Source organism: Vespa mandarinia, chromosome 23 (genome assembly GCF_050613455.1).
Source record: "Vespa mandarinia isolate Hongniang chromosome 23, ASM5061345v1, whole genome shotgun sequence".
Classification (NCBI taxonomy): domain Eukaryota; kingdom Metazoa; phylum Arthropoda; class Insecta; order Hymenoptera; family Vespidae; genus Vespa; species Vespa mandarinia.
The window spans coordinates 2,213,316-2,234,048 of NC_140832.1; the positions used below are offsets into that span (position 1 = coordinate 2,213,316).

The 20,733-nt window shown below is 25.4% G+C and overlaps 4 protein-coding genes across 5 annotated transcripts; 3 read left to right on the top strand and 1 right to left on the bottom strand.

Moving 5' to 3' along the window:
* Positions 1-178: 178 nt before the first annotated feature.
* LOC118444458 (uncharacterized) lies at positions 179-8,090 on the top strand. Its single transcript, XM_085663739.1, has 17 exons — positions 179-466; positions 549-955; positions 1,040-1,139; positions 1,316-1,417; positions 1,518-1,676; positions 1,751-1,795; positions 1,955-2,054; positions 3,808-4,090; positions 4,174-4,198; positions 4,449-4,550; positions 4,653-4,811; positions 6,211-6,504; positions 6,723-7,129; positions 7,281-7,380; positions 7,546-7,647; positions 7,779-7,937; positions 8,037-8,090. The coding sequence occupies exons 1-17, from the start codon at positions 179-181 to the stop codon at positions 8,088-8,090; spliced, it is 2,886 nt and encodes a 961-aa protein (XP_085519865.1).
* A 2,001-nt stretch (positions 8,091-10,091) lies between these two features.
* On the top strand, positions 10,092-13,438 carry LOC118444365 (uncharacterized). The gene is made up of 12 exons (XM_085663740.1): positions 10,092-10,234; positions 10,338-10,465; positions 10,633-10,687; positions 10,760-10,886; positions 11,147-11,232; positions 11,450-11,598; positions 11,719-11,867; positions 11,939-12,190; positions 12,280-12,463; positions 12,545-12,815; positions 13,065-13,231; positions 13,308-13,438. Exons 1-12 carry the CDS (start codon positions 10,092-10,094, stop codon positions 13,391-13,393), a joined length of 1,797 nt encoding a protein of 598 aa, XP_085519866.1. The 3' UTR covers positions 13,394-13,438.
* Positions 13,439-13,993: 555 nt separating this feature from the next.
* On the bottom strand, positions 13,994-16,285 carry Chmp1 (charged multivesicular body protein 1). Of its 2 annotated transcripts, XM_035872556.2 has the most exons (4): positions 16,143-16,285; positions 15,750-15,851; positions 14,848-15,313; positions 13,994-14,682 (listed from the first exon to the last, which is right to left on the bottom strand). In XM_035872556.2, the coding sequence occupies exons 2-4, from the start codon at positions 15,769-15,771 to the stop codon at positions 14,568-14,570; spliced, it is 603 nt and encodes a 200-aa protein (XP_035728449.1). In that variant the 5' UTR covers positions 15,772-15,851; positions 16,143-16,285; the 3' UTR covers positions 13,994-14,567. The 2 variants fall into 2 exon arrangements, with proteins under 2 accessions (XP_035728449.1, XP_085519775.1); XM_085663649.1 differs by lacking the exon at positions 16,143-16,285 and having other exon boundaries at positions 15,750-16,005.
* Positions 16,286-16,820: 535 nt separating this feature from the next.
* LOC118444364 (fatty-acid amide hydrolase 2) lies at positions 16,821-20,415 on the top strand. Its single transcript, XM_035872554.2, has 9 exons — positions 16,821-17,381; positions 17,532-17,737; positions 17,927-18,153; positions 18,388-18,717; positions 18,838-19,130; positions 19,276-19,371; positions 19,444-19,602; positions 19,688-19,870; positions 19,982-20,415. Exons 1-9 carry the CDS (start codon positions 17,361-17,363, stop codon positions 20,072-20,074), a joined length of 1,608 nt encoding a protein of 535 aa, XP_035728447.1. The 5' UTR covers positions 16,821-17,360; the 3' UTR covers positions 20,075-20,415.
* Positions 20,416-20,733: the final 318 nt, after the last annotated feature.

Below are 20,733 nucleotides of genomic sequence, written 5' to 3' on the forward strand. Positions count from 1 at the left end.
GTACTTCATCGTTTGTAAAATAAGTACCGAAGAATATCTTATTCTATCTACGTTCATCCCTAAATAAAAATCTATAGATCGGTTTTTTATCAGTGTCGAATAGTTTTCTGTTCGCATACAGAGCGGTCACGTTAAAGATAAAAAAAGAAAGACAAAAAATCAAACAGATTATATTGTCATGAAATTTACTCACGAAGAAGCATTAAAGTTTACAAAGGGAAGCGTTGCTCTATTACTTGCATGGCCACCACCGATGAATACTTCGAGGAAAAAATTGTTCTTTCTCGATGTTTACTTTTGTGCTTCCTTCCTATGCGCTCAGGCGTTGTTACTGTTGTTACTAAATGGAATGTACGTTCATCGCAATAATTTCGAGATAATGATACAGTCAATGTGCTTTGCAATCACTATTATACAAATGAGTATTAAAATGATGACATGTAGAATGCAACGTTCGAGTTTACAGGTTCAATATAAAATTAGAAGTTGAATTTGCTTTACTATTACCAATTAATACGTCATCTATAATATTATATCGATCATTTTAGTCGATAATAATGGAAATGGAAAATATTGTTAAACAAGCCGCGCCATACGAAAAAGCTATATTAGAAAAATATGTGAAAAGATGTGCGATACTACACATATCCCTTACATTTGGATTTTATTTAGCCGGTACGAATATCGTTTTGGGACCAATATTTTTATCACAATCGTTACCAACTTTTGCGGTTTATCCTTTCGACACGGAATCACATCCCATTTACGAAATTATTTATTTTCAACAAGCATTAACTGCTATACAAGCTTGTACAGCTGCAGCGATTGATTGCCTGGCTGCACTTTTACTATGGTTCGCTGGTGCAAGATTTGAAATGTTGAAAGCTGAATTTGCAAATATCGTCGACGAATATGATCTTACACGATGTATACAAAAACATCGTCATATACTCAGGTAATCGCTTTCTCATTAGAACATGAAAAAAAAATTTTATTCAATAAATACAGGAACCTGAGTTATTTTTATATATTATTTTAGTTATGCAGAAAAGATAGTAAAAACTGTGCGTTTCGTAATTCTTGCTACTGTTGCTATTACGACCATATTAATTGTGTTTAGTGGGGTCTTACTATTATTTGTTAGTATTATTATTATAACAATTAAATAACAGATATTCGTAATATGTTTTAATTGAAATAATAGACGATTTATGTACACGTATCTATATGCATGATAAATATCTATACGTATTCCAAATAATTTTATAAATATTTCGAATACTTTCTTTTCAATGTAAAATATTTTTTACAATAGACGGATTCAATGACGATCAAATTTCAATTCTTTGTACTGGATATTGTCGCTATTATTCAATTATTTCTGAACTCTCATCCAGCTGAAAATTTAATACAAATGGTAAATTAAATGGCCCTCTTTCTTTATTTAGACAATATATATATAATAATTATTATACAATTTATATATTATATTATTTTATTAAAATTTATTATTGAAGAGTACTGCTATTGGATCGGCAGCTTATGATTTGAATTGGATTGATAAATCACTAGTAATATGGAAAAATGTATGCTTTCTAATTCAAAGATCTCAAAAACCAATTACACTCAGTATTCCTGGATTTATACCTGCATTGTCTCTAACTTATTATATGTCGGTAGGTTCATTATCTTTATAATTGTCAATACTTCTCATACACATCGATAAATTTCGCGATTATATATATTTTAGTTTTTGTCATCGTCTTTTTCATACTTCACAACATTGAGAGCTGCTGTTCTATAAAACGATTAATTAAGTTTTTTCATTAATATAAAGAAGAAGAAGGAGCATTTGTGTGAAAAAAGATGGAAATGTCAAATATAGATGCAAAATAATGAACGATGAATAAAAAGTATAGAAAAATCATTGAAAATTATCCTATTCTCCCATCAGAATGTAAGAGAAGTACAAAGAACATTGTATTTTCGTCTATGCATAATGGAATACAAAATCAGAAGTAAAAGACGTACTAAAACAATTTCTATGCCTTTTAGTAGATAATAATCAATACTATAAAATTAAAGCAGCAGACTATATGAAAAAAATAATCAAAAAATTAAAAATCTCAAGATAAATTTTATGTATGAATATTCTACAAGAAACAGAATATATCTAATTGAAATAGATTCAATGTAGGCACAGAAAGTTCACTGACACGCATAAATAATGACATTATACACGTAGTAATTATTAATTTTGCAGCAAAAAGTGGAAGAAATAATTTATAACCTGTCGAATGATTTATTCACTCGCACATCCACGAAATTATTTATTTTAAATAACTATACATTGGTATCTATCGAATCAATATCTAAAAAAATTATATAAAAATTAATATTAAACGATGAATTTCTTTTTTTACTTCGATTCACGGAAAATACGGAGGAAATTTTATCGATTAAACCAATTAACGTCATTAATGAAGGTATATTTAAATCCTGTAATAAGTTACAACTCGATTTCACTTAAAATATTCATAGTATTTTTTTATTAGTGATTAGGTTCCTAGTAATTAATAGTATAAATTTAGTAAATTCAATAACGAAATTGTACTTACATATTTAGAATGTACTAATGTTTAGAAAAATATCAAATATTGTCGAAATTTAAAGGATATCCCTCCGTGTATTTGTTTTCTAAATTCTTCGTATAAATGTTCCATTCCACAGTAAAACCATAATTGAACCTAGAGAAAAAGGCTCCATAGAAAATGATTGGACATGGTTTCATTTTTGCAAAAAAGGAAACATAAATTTGCAATCTACTCGCTTGTTTCACTAGATGTATAGTCATTTATTGCTATTCTATCATCGCATTCTCAAATTACAAAATTACATGTAAGAAAGAACTTATCGGAGAAAAAGTGCTGAAAGAATCGCTTATTTTCTTCGTATCCAATAATTTAAAGGAATTACAGATACGTAAAATACATGTGGCGTGTAGGTTACTCCTGATTGATTTATTTCCTTCAACGATCCAAACTAGCGAAACTACATTATAGGCTGAAGTTGAAATAAGCGTTTGTGCAAGAATATCGAGCGTAGAATTAGAGAGTATTTCTCCGTTTGTAAAGTACCGAAGGAAATCTTATTCTATCTTCGTTCATCCCTAAATAAAAATTACGATCTATAGACCGGTTTTTTATCAGCGTCGAGTAGTTTTCTGTTCGCGTTCAGAACGGTCACGTTAAGAGAGAAAAAGAACGAAAAGAAAAACAATAAAAAACAAAAAAATCAAACAAATTATATTGTCATGAAATTTACTCATGAAAAAGCATTAAAGTTTACGAAGGGAAGCGTTGCTCTATTAGTTGCATGGCCACCATCGACGAACACTTCGAAAAAAAAATTGTTCTTTCTCGATATTTATTTTTGCGCTTCTTTTCTATGCGCTCAGACGATGTTACTGTTGTTACTAAATGGAATGTACGTTCATCGCAATAATTTCGAGATACTGATACAGTCAATGTGCATTGCAATCGCAATTATACAAATGAGTATTAAAATGATGGCATGTAGAATGAAACGTTCGAGTTTGCAGGTTTAATATAAAATTAGAAGTTGAATTTGGTTTGTCATTACCAATTAATACGTCATCTATAATATTATATCGATCATTTCAGTCGATAATAATGGAAATGGAAAATATTATTAAACAAGCCGCGCCATACGAAAAAGCTATATTAGAAAAATATGTGAATAGATCTGCGATACTACACATATCTCTTACATTTGGATTTTATTTAGCCGGTACGAATATCGTTTTGGGACCAATATTTTTATCACAATCGTTACCAACTTTTGCGGTTTATCCTTTCGACACGGAATCACATCCCATTTACGAAATTATTTATTTTCAACAAGCATTTACTTGCATACAAGCTTGTACAGGTGCAACGATTGATTGTCAGGTCGCACTTTTACTATGGTTCGCTGGAGCAAGATTTGAAATGTTGGAAATTGAAGTAGCCAATATTGTCGACGAATATGATCTTAAACGATGTATAGTGAAACATGGTCAAATACTCAGGTAATATTTTTCTCATTAGAATATGAATGAAAAATTGTATTCAATAAAAACATGAACACGTGTTATTCTTATTTCTTTTTTAGGTACGCAGGAAATATAGTGAAAACTGTGCGTTTTGTGATTTTTTCCACTGTTTTTATTACGACCATATTAATAGTATTTAGTGGACTCTTACTCTTATTCGTTAGTATCATTATTATAATAATTAAATAATCATTATTATTGAAAAGATTCAAAAGAAATTTATCCAAAGAAGACAATATTCATATTTACATGCATGATCAATATCTATACATATTCTTATTCATTTTATTAATATTATAATTTCTTTTTAATGCATTTATCTTTTTAACGATAGTCAGATTCAGTAGCGGTCAAATTTCAATTTCTCGTATTGGATATTGTCGCTATTGTTCAATTATTTTTGAACTCATATCCGGCTGAAAATTTAATTGAAATGGTAAATTGAATGGTTCCTCTTTTTTTTATTTAGACAACATACATATAATGATTATTATATAACTTGTATATTATATTATTTTATTAAAAATTATCATTGAAGAGTACTGCGATTGGATCGGCAGTTTACGATTTGAATTGGATTGATAAATCAAGAAAAATATGGAAAAATGTTTGCTTTTTAATTCAAAGATCTCAAAAACCAATTACAGTCAGTATTCCTGGATTTATACCTGCATTGTCCCTAACTTATTACATGTCGGTACGTTCATTATCATTATAATTGTCAATACTTCTCACTCACATCGATAAATTTCGCGATTATATATATTTCAGTTTCTGTCATCGTCATTTTCATACTTCACAACATTGAGAGCTGCTGTTAAATAAAACGATTAATTAATTTTTTGTATTTGTATAAAGAAGAATAAGCATTTGTAGGAAGAAGAAGAATTAATTTAAAGAAAATTAGGATGGAAATGTCGAATATAGATGCAAAACAATAAACGATTAATAAAAAGTATAGAAAAATCATTGAAAATTATTCCATTCTCTCATGAAAATGTTAAAATAAGAAAAGATTAAAATAAGAAAAAAAAAAAAAAGAAAAAAAAAGAAAAAGAAAAGAAAGAAGAAAGAATAGATCTATAAATTAAATATCACAAATTTATTTACTTACTTGCTTTCTATTCGACGCTTGATTATCTAAAAGGTACATTTCTCTAGAAGAAGAAAAAAAAAGAAAAAAAAAAAAAGTAAAACAAGTCCCTCAACTGATGTCTGCTTTCAATAAATGAAAATAAAGTTAACACATTCGTCATATACATACGTGAAGAAAATTCATAATTTGTTCCTCGATAATACAAAGAAATAGAACTAGGGAAAAGAAAATAAGGGTGGAAGTATTGATGCGAAATAATGAATGATAATAACGAAGTTAAAGAGAGAAGAAAAAAACAAAAAAAGCAGAAGAAGAAGAAGAAAAAGAAAAGAAGTATGAAAACCCTTGATAACATATTCATACTCTTACGAAAGGGTGTACGGTGAGAAGGTGTGGGGGGTGGGGAGGGAATAGAGGAAATAGTAATCTTTATAAGCATGATGGAATACGTAACCGTAAGTGCAAAAGATATGAAATGATATTTTTCTACGCTTTCCTATATTATTACAATGCGGACTATAGATTTGTAATCATAGCTTAAGATGATGAAAAGAAAAGAAAAGAAATGAAAGGAAAAGAAAAAAGGAAAAAGAAAGAAAGAAAAAATTAGAATTCTTCGAATGTATTTTAAACGGTATTCATTATTCGATAAATATAATATATCTAATTGAAATTCGATGAAAGGAAATAAACTTCGGATAATATCGTAGAAACATTGAACTTAAACCGGCATTACGAAGTAATCGATGATAATAGTTAGGTCGTGAAAGCAACGTTGTATACATTAATTGTCAAATGATTGATTTATTTATTTCGCTCGATCTCTCGATACGCGTACACGAACGAACGTCATTATTGAGATTGTATTTATGATAAGTTATCGAAAGTCAGTAAATCGTAACGATCTAATATCAAGTCGATGGTTACAAAAGTATTTCATACGTACGATCAATCTTATAACATTATCGAGCGAATTTATTGTTATATATTGTAATAAATAATGATATTTGATATTACACCGGAAACTGCTTTGAAATTTACGAAAATGAGTGTTATAATAATGGGCTGTTGGCCGCCACCTTTAAACGCAACAAAAAAACAATTACTCTTGCGTGACATTTATTGGTGGACATCGTTTTTAACCGCTACGTTCTTACTTTTAGCATTAATTAATGGGATTTATGAGTATCGTCAGAATACTTTAATTACGATACAAACTACGTGCATTCTAGCAGGTGTCTGTCAAATGTGTATAAAGATGTTGATATTGAGAAAGCAACGTTGGAAATTTCAGGTAAATCAAATTTTTCTCTTTTTCCTTTTTTTTTTGTACTTTATTTCTTCTCTCTCTCTCTCTCTCTTCGTTTTTTTTTTTCATTTTTCCTTCCATCATTACCCTTTTTGACAATTTCGTTTCAACGTTCGAACGAGTTAGTTCGATGTTTGTTCTATTTTTCATTTCATCTTTCTTTCTTTTTTTTCTTTTTTTTTTTTTCCTGTTCTTGATCGCAGTCGATAATCCTGGAGATGGAAAATTTCGTGAAACGAGCTAACCCTTTGGAAAAAAGAATATTAAAAAATTACGTAAAGAGATGTGCGATTTTTCATTTAATTACAACCATTGGCTTTTACGTGATTTGTTCAGGTCTTATTTTAGGACCGACGATATTATCCCAACCATTGCCAACATACGCCAAGTATCCTTTTAAAGTTGATTCGCATCCCATATACGAAATAATTTACTTTCACCAAGGATTCGTTGGAATTTTAGCATCCGTCGGTGGTACCATTGATTGTCAGGTTGCAGTTTTATTGTGGTTCACCTCGGCAAGATTTGAAATTTTGTGCGTGGAATTAACAAGATTTATCAATTTATTCGATTTAAATTGTTGCATACGTAAACATTTGCATTTGCTAAGGTAAATTATTAATAGTTTATCACGATATAATTGGCTTTATTCTTTTCTCCTTTCTTTTTTCTCTTTTTTTCTTTTTTTCTTTTTTTTTTTTTTTCTTTGCTTTTTACGAAATTAAATACTTATCCTATCACACGTTACGTTTCATTTTTAGATACGCAAAGGACGTTGTTATAACTGTACGTTATATCATTCTTATAACTACTTGCATATCGGCCATGATCATGATATTCGGTGGATTACAACTTATTTTTGTTAGTTATGTAAAAATTTATCTCTATCTTATATTATTGAATATTTTCCTTATCATATTGAATTTTATTGAATTATATCCTTTGATATATTAATTCTTCTTTTCTTTTCTTTTTTCTTTTCTTTTTTCTTTTCTTTTTTTTTCCTTTTCTTTTTCTCGATTACAGGCGAAATCAACAACCATGAAAATTCAATTCGTCATTCTCGTTATTGGTGCAGTTATTCAATTATTTCTATGTTCTCATCCAGCTGAAAATTTAGCAGGAATGGTAAATCTTATTCCATATGTATAATATATATATATATATATATATATATATATATATATATAATGTAATAATTAAATATATTTAGGAAATTATTCCATTATGATATTAATTATCGTATATGTTTCGTAAAGAGTATAGCCATTGGATTATCGGTATATAATTCTAATTGGATTGGACAATCAACAAAAGTATTGAAAAGTATGTGCATTTTGATCCAAAGATCTCAAAAACCTGTAATTGTTAACATCGATGGAGTTTTACCAGCGTTGTCTCTAAAATATTACGCTTCGGTAAGCCTAACAAGATAATTAAATATTATAAAAAATAAATATATATATATATTTATATATATATATATTCATTTATTATATTTTTTATTCTATTTACAGTTTCTATCTTCATCATTCTCGTACTTTACAACGTTACGTGCTGCAGTCATTTAAACAATAAATCAGATAGATCAATTAGATAGATTGTTATTAATACAAAGACAAAAAAAAAATCTTATATAGATGTTACTACAAATAAAATTAAAATTGAATTGAGTTAAAATTGTAAAACGTAAGAAGGTAATATGTTTTATATACCATAAACGTACACGTATATTTATATTATTATATATTTGCTTTATATAGAGTACATAAAGCGTATTCTTCTGCATATATATATATATATATATATATATATATATATATATATACCGTACGATAATTATATATTACTATATATAATTATGTACCATTTATTCTAAAATCAAAATGGAAGAAGTAATAACATAATTGTTACAAGAGAACAAGAAGGATATATCTTAACGTTATATTATGAGTTTATAAAGATGGATATGTATTGGATATTATTATTCCTAATGCACATGCACACGTGTATATATCTACCTTTCATTTATAAACGTCTCTTGTAATCAAAGCTACTCTTCTACCGAAAAAAAATAAAACGCCATATTATGTTTGTCTTTGTGTATTTCTCCATTATCTTGATAAAACGATTACAGCTCGTCGTAATAATTCTAGAAAATGAAAAAAAGGAAATTACCCGTACTTAATCTTGTAATATTATTAAATTAACAATAATATTATTATCATTTACGTTATTTCATATTATTACAACATCCAATATAATGCTATCAATTTTTTCTAGTAATTTCTATTTATTTCTAATTCTAGTAATTTGTACTTTAATTAATGGCGTTCATTGAGCTTGGTATTATAATAAAATTAATAATTAAAACGTAGAAATTATAGATAACTTGCTTATTATATGTCGGTAGGTTCATTATCTTTATAATTGTCAATACTTCTCATACACATCGATAAATTTTATAATTTTATATATATATTTTAATACCTATCTTCGGCCTTTTCATACTTCACAACTTTAAGAGCTGTTATTCAGTAAAACAATTAATTAATTTTAATATTCATGTAACTCTATGTATTTAGACGTGTTATTGCACTGTAGTTATTTAAAATTAAATATCAATATTAACATTCTTATTAATGTTTTTTTTCCTGTTAGATTTGAAATTCCTGTACTATAAATTTCGAAAGAATAAAATGAAATAAAGTTTTCTGTGCGTTTCAATTTTAAATCGATAGTATATGAGAGTACATATATATATATATAATCTTTATAACATTGATAAGAACGTCCTATTGTTTAAATATCGATTAATTATACTTTACGTTTATCGGGATAAAATTTTTTAACTATTGAAATTTTGAATTAAAATTATTATAAGTTTCCCGCGCGTTACGAGCTTTGTAATGTTTAAGGGAATATATTATCATTTAAATATTACTTTATTCTACAAAGTGTACTTTAAATAATTGTTTTAATAATTGAATAATTATCGAAAGTATTAATTTATAAGTTTTTACGTTTAAAATGATAAATTATTAATATGAGCATATTTTTCAAATCTTTCAATGATACAAATAGGTTAAATCTTTTCAACCAATCAATAGCCGACGAACATTTCGATTATCGATCGATATGCATCGATTTACGATTATAAAGTGATCGAACGGTTACAATTTTAATATTTAATTACGATTTTAATAGTAAGAAGAAAAGAAAAAAATCATTAAAATTATATAAAACACAAAAATTATATTTTAAAAATAATAATAAGAAGAAGAAAAAGAAGAAGAAGAAGTCATTATAATACAATATACTTTTTTAATTTAAGAAAATACAAAAAAGAATTATAACTTTTATTTGAAAAATGTTAAATGAATAATATTTCACAATATTTATATTTAAAAAAAAAAAAAAAAGAAATTTACATATTTTACTTTATAAATATTTTCATTTCTTTTTTACAAGTACTTTAAATATTTTGAAGAAGTAGATAAAATAAACTTAATTCATTATTTGTTTTCTTTCGTTTTTTTTTTTCTTTTTTTCTTTTTTTCTATTTGCACTAGATGTTCGGTCCATTTGAACTTTTTGCTGGAAAGAAAAAAGGAAAATTCGCAAAATGTTGGTTAGCTGCTACCTTCAGTATTAAAAAATTTCAACGAAAGTTTAGATCATTAACTATAAATGAAATTGATGTTTGTCAAATGTGGTCAGTATAATTAATGATATTTTCATTTTCTATTTATTTTTCTTTTTTTTTTTTTTTTTTGAATTAATACGCATTAATAAAGAATTTGTTTATTCTAATAAAGTAATGATATGAAAGATATGATTGAAATGAGAAATAATGAATCAACCGATAGAGTTAGTCTTTACTTATCATCTCAATTAATGTACGGTGTTACAAAAATACTTTTGTGTCAAACGTGTTATTTAGAAAGTAAGTTAATATTAAGTTTTTTATATTCCATAGAAATCAAATTATTTTATATCTATATACATGTATATATAAGATATATCATACTGATAAAATAAAATATATATATATATATATATATATATTATTCTACAATATATTTTATAATATTATAATCTTTATTATTCTAGAAGATCTTATTGAACTTGAAAATATGTTTGACAAGATTACCAAGACTGACAAGAGGTATATAACTGGATTTTTTTTTTTTTTTTTGAAAGATGATTTCTGTCGAAAATTATAATTATTTTTAAACAGGGATGAAGAAGAAAATGAAAAATATATTGATTCTTTGAATGTACCTTCAGCAAGTAGTGATCAATTGCATGATGCTTTTAAATTATTAGCTTATGAACCCAATGTTAACACCAAACTTAGAAATATGGTAAATATATGACATATGAAATATAAGAAATATGGTAAATATATAAAAGATTAAACAAAATGTCATTTTCATATTTTGTATCTAAATATACATACACACACACAGACACACACACACACATACACTTATTATGGACAAACATTATTATATATAATGAGGATATTTTTTTACATGTGATATATTATATTTACATTTCATTATTAATATAACATAATGTTTGAAAATCTAATGAATAATTACATATATATATATGTATATAGATGCATGATGCTGATTGTTTAGAGTTTGGTGCTTTAACAGAAGAAAAAATTCGTTTTTTAAGTCAACCTGATGCAGATTTCTCAGCGTTAGTATTTCTATTTCTTTTTTTTTTTTTTTTCCTTCATTCAAAGTAATCTTAAAATGTACAAAATTTTCATGTATTCAAAGAAATCAAATTAATATCATTTTTACTATCAATCGTAATTATGCAATTTATTTCTTTGTTATAAAAAATGGAAAATCATTGTGCTTTTATATTCATTATAATTATTATTAGATTATTTTCCTTTTTTATTATACAGAGAAATGTTTGAAAGAATGCACATTACAAATGATATATCTCTTTACAATGCAAATACATTAAGAGATTCAGAAGAATTTTATATACCATTTGATAGAGCTGAAAAGGAAATGGTAATATCTCTTGTACGTGATGATTTAACCTTAAGAGGTAAGAAGCTAAATTAACTTTATATCATTACAAAATTAATAATAATAATAATAATAATAATAATAATAGTAATAGTAATAACACTCATTGTACATTTGATATAATATGTTTATGTTTCAGATGAGGAACATCATACAGCATTTAAAAAGGTAACATTACCAGATGTAACTGTGGAAGAATTTATGCCAGAAGGAAGTACTTATTTAACACCTCGTAAAAGACAACCTTCTGAAATAACACATATAGAAACACCAACCAAAAGAAGACGCGTATGTATTTTATCACACAAGTAAATTATTATTAGTAACAATTAGGAATAATTCGAGAATTATTATTTAAGTTAAGATTCGAAGATATAACAGTTCCAAATAAAGCTGATATTGCAACAATACCAGAAACTGAAGTAGTTCCTGTTCCTATTCCTACCTCAGACTTTTCTATAGAACCATTACAAAACTTGGAATCAACGCATGAAGATCCACAACAGATAAAAATAAAATCAAAAAGAAAGAGAAAATTAGCTGATAAAAATACAAAACTCAATCATAAAGTAATAAGAAAGTGGATAAGTAATATCAATGCCGAAACTGTTGTAAGTTCATTCAGATTTTGTACAAGAATGAATTAACATTATATAAAAGAATTAATGTAAAACATTAATCATCCACTGTTATTTTTTAGCCATTAAGTATAAATAATGTGAATATACCAACATTAGAAATTCTTTTTCAAGCAGCACCAGCAAGATTTCTTTCTATTCGCAAAAACAAATGGAATAGTCCCTTAATTAAACTTTTCAATGTAAACGTTGCTATATCATCTATGAGAAAGAAAGCACAAATGGAATTTCCATTGCTAGAAAAATGTATTGCTTGTATAAAAAAAAAACAAATTCTATTATTTAACAATTATTTTAATCTAATGATAACATAATGTAAATTTCTAGCTGCTGAAATTTTACGTTTGGTAGAAAGAAGCAATAAGTCTGATGAATTGCTTGCTGAATTATCTGCGATAAAGTACATTGATGCAAATGGAAAATCTATTAAAGAAACTAGTGTTCGTGAATTGGAAAGTTCACAGCAGGAATTAATTATCTCAAATGTCGAACAACAAATAGATTTACAAAGCATTGAACAAGACTTTGGTCTATTAAATATTGCACGAAATGGAACAGGTCCTGACTTGACAACCCATGAAAAAAAAATAGATCAGTCGTAAGTTAAAAAATTTACTATAAATGCGAAATATCATTTATAAAATGTATTTTCATTTATAATATAAATATAGTGATCATATATATATATATATATATATATATATATATATATATATATATATATATATGATTAATTATGTATAATTACAATATAATTAAGTTCATATATATTTAATTGTTACTGCTAATTATAATATTACAGCTTTTAAAAATAACATGTGTTTACTTATTTATTTTCTCTTTTTAGTCAGGAAACTATTAAACTCTCGCAGTCATGTATGTTAACAAAATTGGATTTGCTTGCACTCTTAGAAGTTCTCTGGCATGATACAGAATTAGTTCGATTCATTGACGTTATTTCACCTGGTCAATATAGTAAAGCCGATGCGGCATATTGTTATTTACTACTTTTAGGTAAACTCTTATTTTTTTTTAATACAAAGTATTTTTATAATAAAAAATTAATGTTAAAAAAAATTCTCTTTTTTAGAATTACATCAAGAAAAAAAGATTACTTTAAAACAAGCTATGCCTTATGATACACTTTGGATAAAAAAATTCTCAGATGGAAATTAGGAAATTATTTCCTTATGATAATATAACATAATTATTAAGTACTACTGATGATCCTTTAAAAATAATATATTATATTATAAGATAAGGTTTTTCTTAATATTATATTAAAATTTTCTTTACGATTTTGTTTTTTTTTTAAGTCAGTAATATATTACATGTTTTATAAATAATTACAAAAGTACATACATGAATCATTTCAGAAAGCTAAAGCAAGAATTTAAGGTTAGCTTCATTTTTATAATGAAATATTAAACATTTTTTCTTTTTTTCTTTCTATGCCATAGTAATAAATGAAAAGGTAGTTTTTAATTGTATTTAAATTTTATGCAATTAATGTCATTGACCAAAAAGTTCATAAAAAATAGTAGCAACTTATGGAACAAACATTTATCAGCATTACAGAGATAGAATTTTATTTACATATGTGTATGTAATATATAAATATTCTATAATTATTGTTGTGCTTTAACAAATACTCCTGTGCATGTTAATTGTTTGGATTATTGATATAAAAAAAAATTAATAAGAATAAAAAAGTATATATTATCTTATTTAAATTCCTATATACCTATTAATAATGCAATATTACAATATTAAAAACAGATATTGTCAAATATAGTAAAAATTTTGTTATGCCTGCTTTTCGGAATTTTAAAGAATACATAGTGATCTAATTTAAATCTTGTTCATCTTAAGTTGTAAACGTTATTATTGCAAAATAGTACAATATTTAGATTTTTCGTTTTTTATAATTTTACAAATATATTAAGTTTTTAAATGTTTCACATCAAAAAAATATTAAATAATACCCTGACTTTTAAAGTACAAAGAGTATATTGATTGTATGTATAAGCATATAAATTGAACTAAAATTAATTAAAATTATATTGCAAAAATTGATTTTATATAATAAAAATGTTATGAATATATAAACATATATAATATACAAATAACTATATTATAATAGATAATAACTATTAGTTACACTGTGTATTATTTAATCGTGTATTAGAAATTAGATTAGTATTATTTTATATATCTACATGTATTTCACAATGTAACTAACATTTGGTATAACACTATTAAAATATAGAGCACTAAGATCAATTTTAGTAGTATCTATTTCATTTAAGCTGTAAATATATAACATTTTTATTACATAAATAAGTTGGTATTATTCTCTTAAGCGTGCCAACCGTTGTGTAAGTTCATCCTGTTCCTGACTTACAGATATAGAAGATCCAATACTTCCTAATTGTCCAGGTGGAAGTTCCATGTTTAATTCAAGACTAAAATATACACATACACACATATATATATATATATATATATATATATATATATATATATATATTTATATACATACATATATATTTATTAAATAAAAAAAAGACTAATAAACAAGAATGACTATTGTATATGTATTAGCTAATAAATAATAATACAAAGCATACCCAGCTTCATCTGCTACTTGTTGCATTAATGCATCAACATCGTTTTGTGGTACATTTGTTGTTGTTGTTTGTGACATTGCATTTTCCATGTATGAACTTTGAACATCCAAATCTTCAAATTGACTTTCAAATTTGTCCATTAAACCTGATATTTTTTCTAAATTCATTGACTTCATTGCAGCATCCATTGCTTTGACTACACCAGCCATAGATTGTGTAACCTTTCTTGTTGTTAATGCAGTTTGCACCCTACTGGCAACGGCATCAACACGAGCACTCATACGTAGATAATTTAATGCTTGATTTTTTTGTCTAATTGCATTTTCAGCATGTATTCTTGCTCCTTCCATATTTCCCTTCTGTATTGCCTTCTTTACCTTCGCCTTTTCTATTTTCTCTTCTTTCTCGCATTTTTTGGAATTTCTCTCTAATTCCTTTACAGCGAACTTTAAGTTAAACAAATTCTCTATATATTATATGTAAGAAATTTTCAATTATATATAGAAAATATTAAATATATGAGAATAATAACAAACAAAACATCTATAATATAAACTATTAATAACAGATATTAAACGATATTATTAAGACATAATATAACCTATATGTAATGTTTTGTATTAAAAAAAATCTTTTATTAAATTAAATCAAAAACTATATTGATATCCATTTGTACATTATAAATAAAGATATAAAATAATTGAATTTTTATTTTAATATTTCTTATTAATCAATCATTCACGATCAATCGAAATACATTCGGATAATGTCAGATAATTCATATATCACAAATTATACATATTAATTAATATCAAATATAAAAGATCATTATCTATTTATACATTTATATAATATCAAACATAATCGTTAGAAATGATATAAATAATTATTAAAAAGGATACTTTCCATCTGAGAGACGGACATGGCTGACTGTTCGATCCCCGTTGTGACGGTTAGTTTGCAACCTTTCAAGTTAATAATATGTCTTCTATATTGATTTAATCCTAGAATGACAGGTAATACGTATTAATTTAATAAGCACAAAAGTTTTCTAAAAGATAAACGATAAACAGAGAATTTTATTATAATTCGATAATAAAGAATTGACAATATCAGACGTCATTCAGCATTTCACAAAAATCTTATAAAGATACGAAATCAAAAAATGAGATATGACGACATATATATATACATATATATATATACTTCTATATATATATATATATATACGTATACGTATAATAATAAGAGATGACAGATATATTAAAAATTTTTCTATATTGAATATTACTCACCAAACTAATTTGTCACTACTACTATAGTTCGTAAAATACACACCTATATACCAAAGATACATCATAAATAAGATACGCGTCTTACGATTTATTTTAACAAGTGAAAATTATAACCAATGATAGTTACAATTTGAGAAGTATACATTACATGTGATTTCTATGTCTATAGGATCATTGTGAACAGTATATATTTGGACAAATTTCTTCATATCCAATCGGATAACGAGAATCTTTATAATAGAATTATATAGAGTATATCAGAAAAGTTTTAATCAATATTTCGAGAATATATCGTAAAAATTCCATAGAACAAAATCTTTTTGATAGGTATCATTGTGACCTCTTTGTAACCTTGAAATTAACCGTCCACAATTGCTTTTCATACAAGATATCAAATAATCTACTTAACCTTGAAAAGATTTTAATAGAATTACTTTGATAATATTTACGAAATAACGGGATTAATATATATACATATATATATAAAAGAATGCGTTGTAAAGCGATATGAATTTCTATTGGTTAAAATTGAATGAATCTTCTTTTTTTTTTTTTCTTTTTTTTTTTTTAATTTATTTTTAGACTCTTAAATACAAATTAATTATTAATGATCGATTATATCCTATGTGATTATTTTTTCAAAGTGTTGCTTTAAAGTGATTGCTATGCCTTTCAATTGTCTCTGTGTAACATTGTAAAGTTGAACATTAACAAAAGTTAATTTGTATTTCTTTATATACACATATATATATATATATATATACGATCTATATATATATATACGATCTTAAGGATTTGTAACGTCTATCGGCACATTAGTGAAACTTAGATTATTGCGTATATGTACAACACATACAATATTATAATATAAATAGTTATTCTGTTAAGTAGTTTTTCAGAAGGAAGAACAAAAAATTTAATTAAAGTCAGTTATCATCTGTTTCTAGTTCGTTCGCAATAACAAGTATCTTAGCATTTGAATAATAACCAATATTACATTTAATTTATTTTCATTAATTTATCCTTCGTTTTGCTTATTCATCGATAAATTATAATTAAACATTGTCATGCATATGACATGAGAAAGATATACAGCTATAAGAAGATATATGACACTACGTAATTTAAGATTTCAAATATTGTCATTGAATATTATTAATATTATTTTTAATATTATCGAATAATTCTGTTCAACTAACGTTTATTAGAACGATCATCATGTGTACTTCAATAAAAAAGGTATTTAAAATAATATAATAATTTTTGACTTGTATTAATAAAATACGTGCAACAAGTTAATATTTACAAGATATATCTATATGAATTAATATGATTTTAATAACGTATATAATATATTTATTTGTGTTATTTTTTCTTCTTCTTTTGCAGAAAAATACAGAGAATACGTTATTTGAAAAAGGGAAAAAATTATTTTTGGAAATTTTAAAATGCATTGTTATTCAATTACATTGTATATTTGATTATGTGATAGATTTTATATTTGGTTTATATTATGATCAAAAAGCAAAGAAAGTATCTGCCGTGAAAAATCCTTTGTTGTTGGAGAGTGCCACAGCGTTAGCAGAGAAGATACGGTAAAAATTTTCTTTCACTTTTTTTTTCTTTTTTTTTTTTATTTTTTTTATTTTTTTTTTTTTTTTTTTTATTTTATTTCATATTCAAAATGTTATTTATTAACAGCTCCAATATATATATATATATATAGTTCCTATTTCAATTAATTTATATATGTTTTCTATTATTTGGTTTCTATTTTCATTTAGAACAAAGCAAGTTAAGGCTGAAAAAGTTGTAGAAAGTTTTATCGAAAGATGCAAAGAAGTTAATACATTGATCAATGCGATTGTAGAAGAAAGATATGCAGATGCACTAAAGGAAGCAAGAGCAATTGATCTTGAATTAAAGAATTATGAGAATAGTTTATTATTAAAAGAAACAAGACCATTTTTAGGAGTTCCATTTACAACTAAAGAGAGCAATGAAGTAGAAAGTAAGTATATTAAAAATATAATTTAATATAATTTATAAGTCATTCATTTGTACAATCTACCAATTAATGAATATTCATACCTTTATAATATTTGTAATGATTGTACTTGATTATTCATAATGGTTTTTGGATCTTACATTCTGATAAGATAATAATTCTATATGATACCTATATAAGTAGAGTATTTATTGTGTTATTGTATTACTTTTTATCATTTATATTTTATATTTATAGATTTACATCATACTATGGGTATGATAAGTCGTCGACAGCACCGTTCAATGTCTGATGCAACAGTAGTTGCTCATTTGAAAAAAGCTGGTGGAATACTTATTGCAAAAACGAACATTCCTGAACTTAATTTGTGGGTTGAATCGAGAAATAACCTCTATGGTCAGACATGTAATCCTTACAATATAACAAGAACTGTTGGTGGAAGTAGTGGTGGTGAAGGTGCTATTATCGCTGCATGTGGTTCTGCATTTTCTATTGGAAGTGATATCGGTGGATCTACTAGAATGCCAGCATTTTATAATGGAGTTTTTGGAATGAAACCTAGCGAAGGTAAAAATTTACAAATACAATCTATATTTTAATGACGCTAAACATAACTTTTTATATTCAAATTATTAAATTATTACAAAATATAATATATAATATAAAATTGTTATTCTTAATTGGTAGGAATGACATCCTTAAAAGGTATTGGATTAAGAGACAGATATTATTCAGACTCTATGGCAGAGGCAGGTCCAATCTGTAAAAAGGCTGAAGACTTGGCACCGTTTTTAAAAGTTTTGGTTGGGGATAAAGCATGTAAATTAAAATTAGATGAGCCAGTCAACTTAAAAAATTTGAAGATATTTTATCAATCAGAATCTGGTGACATTAGAGCAAGTAAAGTGAATTATGCAATGCGTGCTACATTAAGAAAGGCAGTGGATCATTTTGAAGAAATAGCTAAATCTGTAACCAAGGTCTTTATTTTTTCTTTTTCTTTTTTCTTCCTTTTTTCTTTTTCTTTCTTTTTTTGTTCCCCTTATTAAATTATTCTCTAAAAGAACAATACACTTGTTTTTATTAAAAACTATATGAGTATAAATATTTTTTATTATTACATAGATCAAGATACCTGGATCAGAATATAGTTTTAGATTATGGAGATATTGGATGACTCAAGAAGATACAGATTTTAAAGCTGATATAACAAATAGAACGGTAATGATATAACTCATGAAAAAATTCAACCTTATTTTATATTGTATAATTTATAAAATTGATTTTTTCCAGTCTCGTGCAAATGCAGTATCTGAAATACGGAAATTTGTTTCGGGAACGTCCGAGATAACATTTGCCGCGTTATTAAAATTAATAGACGAAGATTTGTTACCAAAAGAAGATCCTGAATGGGCTAGAAGTGTTACCATTAATATGAAGAAATATTTATTGGTACGTAATATCATTTCTATTATCTAGAATTATTATATCGACTTTTATAATTGTAACATGTATTCTGTTTTTTTTTTGTTTATAGGATATTTTACATGAAAATGGAGTCTTGTTTTATCCTTCCGCTCCATCTCCTGCTGTTTATCATTACTCTTCATTTCTTAGACCATATAATTTTGGTTATTGGTGTCTATTCAATGTGCTTAAATTTCCTGTATGTCAGGTTCCTCTTGGATTAGACTATGACGGATTGCCTGTAGGTATACAGGTATGTAAAAATTATATTTAAAAAAAGAAAAAAAGAAATGTTAACATTTGTAATAAATTTAGATAAATTTACTTAACAAATTAGCTATATATATATATATTTTTTTTTTAGGTTATTGCAGCTCCATATAATGATCATCTATGTATTGCTGTAGCAAAAGAGCTTGAACGTGCATTTGGTGGCTGGGTGCCACCCTCCGTTTGATTTTCCTTCATAAATGATAAAAATTTTTAAAGAATCATATTTAATACTTAATTTTTAAATTAACATAAGGTGATTTGTCTTCCAAGGGTTATGTTTTCATCAGATATTAAAAAAATTTGTTTGAATTTTCTTTGTAAATCATCAGGTTTTATGGTTATGGAGAAACATTATTTATTAATTTGCATTTTTTTTTTAATTTTTACATTAGATTTTATATCGTAATGCATATAATGTTGTTATAATATTTTATTCTTTTTTTTGTTTGTACCGTGTTAATGTTATAATATGTTATTATAAAACGTGGATTATTATTAATAATAATAAATCTAATATTGCTTAAACACAGTTTAGAATTTGAATAAAATATCGATTCACTGCAGTCCGTGTCATAAAATTAAATGTATTCAGTTTTGTATAAATTATTTTAATGAAATTCTTTAATATTAATATATTTGTTAATTTTCCAAATTATAAATTTTGTTATGTCATTTATAAATTTTATTACGTTTATTATTAAAAATTATCTTATTAAATTTTTAATAAATTTTAGGTTATTGAATGTTTTAATATTTTAATTTGATATAATTTAAATTACCAACAAATTAAATATTATTAAACATTATAAATTAATAACGGAAGATATATAAATATATAATATA

What these genes read in the sequence shown, in the direction of transcription:
- LOC118444458 (XM_085663739.1), top strand. Translation starts at nt 179, where the DNA reads ATGAAATTTACTCACGAAGAAGCATTAAAGTTTACAAAGGGAAGCGTT. An exon ending in CTCTAACTTATTATATGTCG is followed by an intron (nt 1,677 to 1,750) that starts GTAGGTTCATTA and finishes TATATATTTTAG; the next exon opens with TTTTTGTCATCGTCTTTTTC. An exon ending in CAGGAAATATAGTGAAAACT is followed by an intron (nt 4,199 to 4,448) that starts GTGCGTTTTGTG and finishes TTTTAACGATAG; the next exon opens with TCAGATTCAGTAGCGGTCAA.
- LOC118444365 (XM_085663740.1), top strand. Translation starts at nt 10,092, where the DNA reads ATGTTCGGTCCATTTGAACTTTTTGCTGGAAAGAAAAAAGGAAAATTC. An exon ending in CCTGATGCAGATTTCTCAGC is followed by an intron (nt 11,233 to 11,449) that starts GTTAGTATTTCT and finishes TTTATTATACAG; the next exon opens with AGAAATGTTTGAAAGAATGC. An exon ending in TGATGATTTAACCTTAAGAG is followed by an intron (nt 11,599 to 11,718) that starts GTAAGAAGCTAA and finishes TTTATGTTTCAG; the next exon opens with ATGAGGAACATCATACAGCA.
- Chmp1 (XM_035872556.2), bottom strand. Translation starts at nt 15,771, where the DNA reads ATGTCCGTCTCTCAGATGGAAA. An exon ending in GTCCGTCTCTCAGATGGAAA is followed by an intron (nt 15,314 to 15,749) that starts GTATCCTTTTTA and finishes TATAATATATAG; the next exon opens with AGAATTTGTTTAACTTAAAG. An exon ending in CAAGTAGCAGATGAAGCTGG is followed by an intron (nt 14,683 to 14,847) that starts GTATGCTTTGTA and finishes TGTATATTTTAG; the next exon opens with TCTTGAATTAAACATGGAAC.
- LOC118444364 (XM_035872554.2), top strand. Translation starts at nt 17,361, where the DNA reads ATGTGTACTTCAATAAAAAAG. An exon ending in TAGCTAAATCTGTAACCAAG is followed by an intron (nt 19,131 to 19,275) that starts GTCTTTATTTTT and finishes ATTATTACATAG; the next exon opens with ATCAAGATACCTGGATCAGA. An exon ending in CTGATATAACAAATAGAACG is followed by an intron (nt 19,372 to 19,443) that starts GTAATGATATAA and finishes GATTTTTTCCAG; the next exon opens with TCTCGTGCAAATGCAGTATC.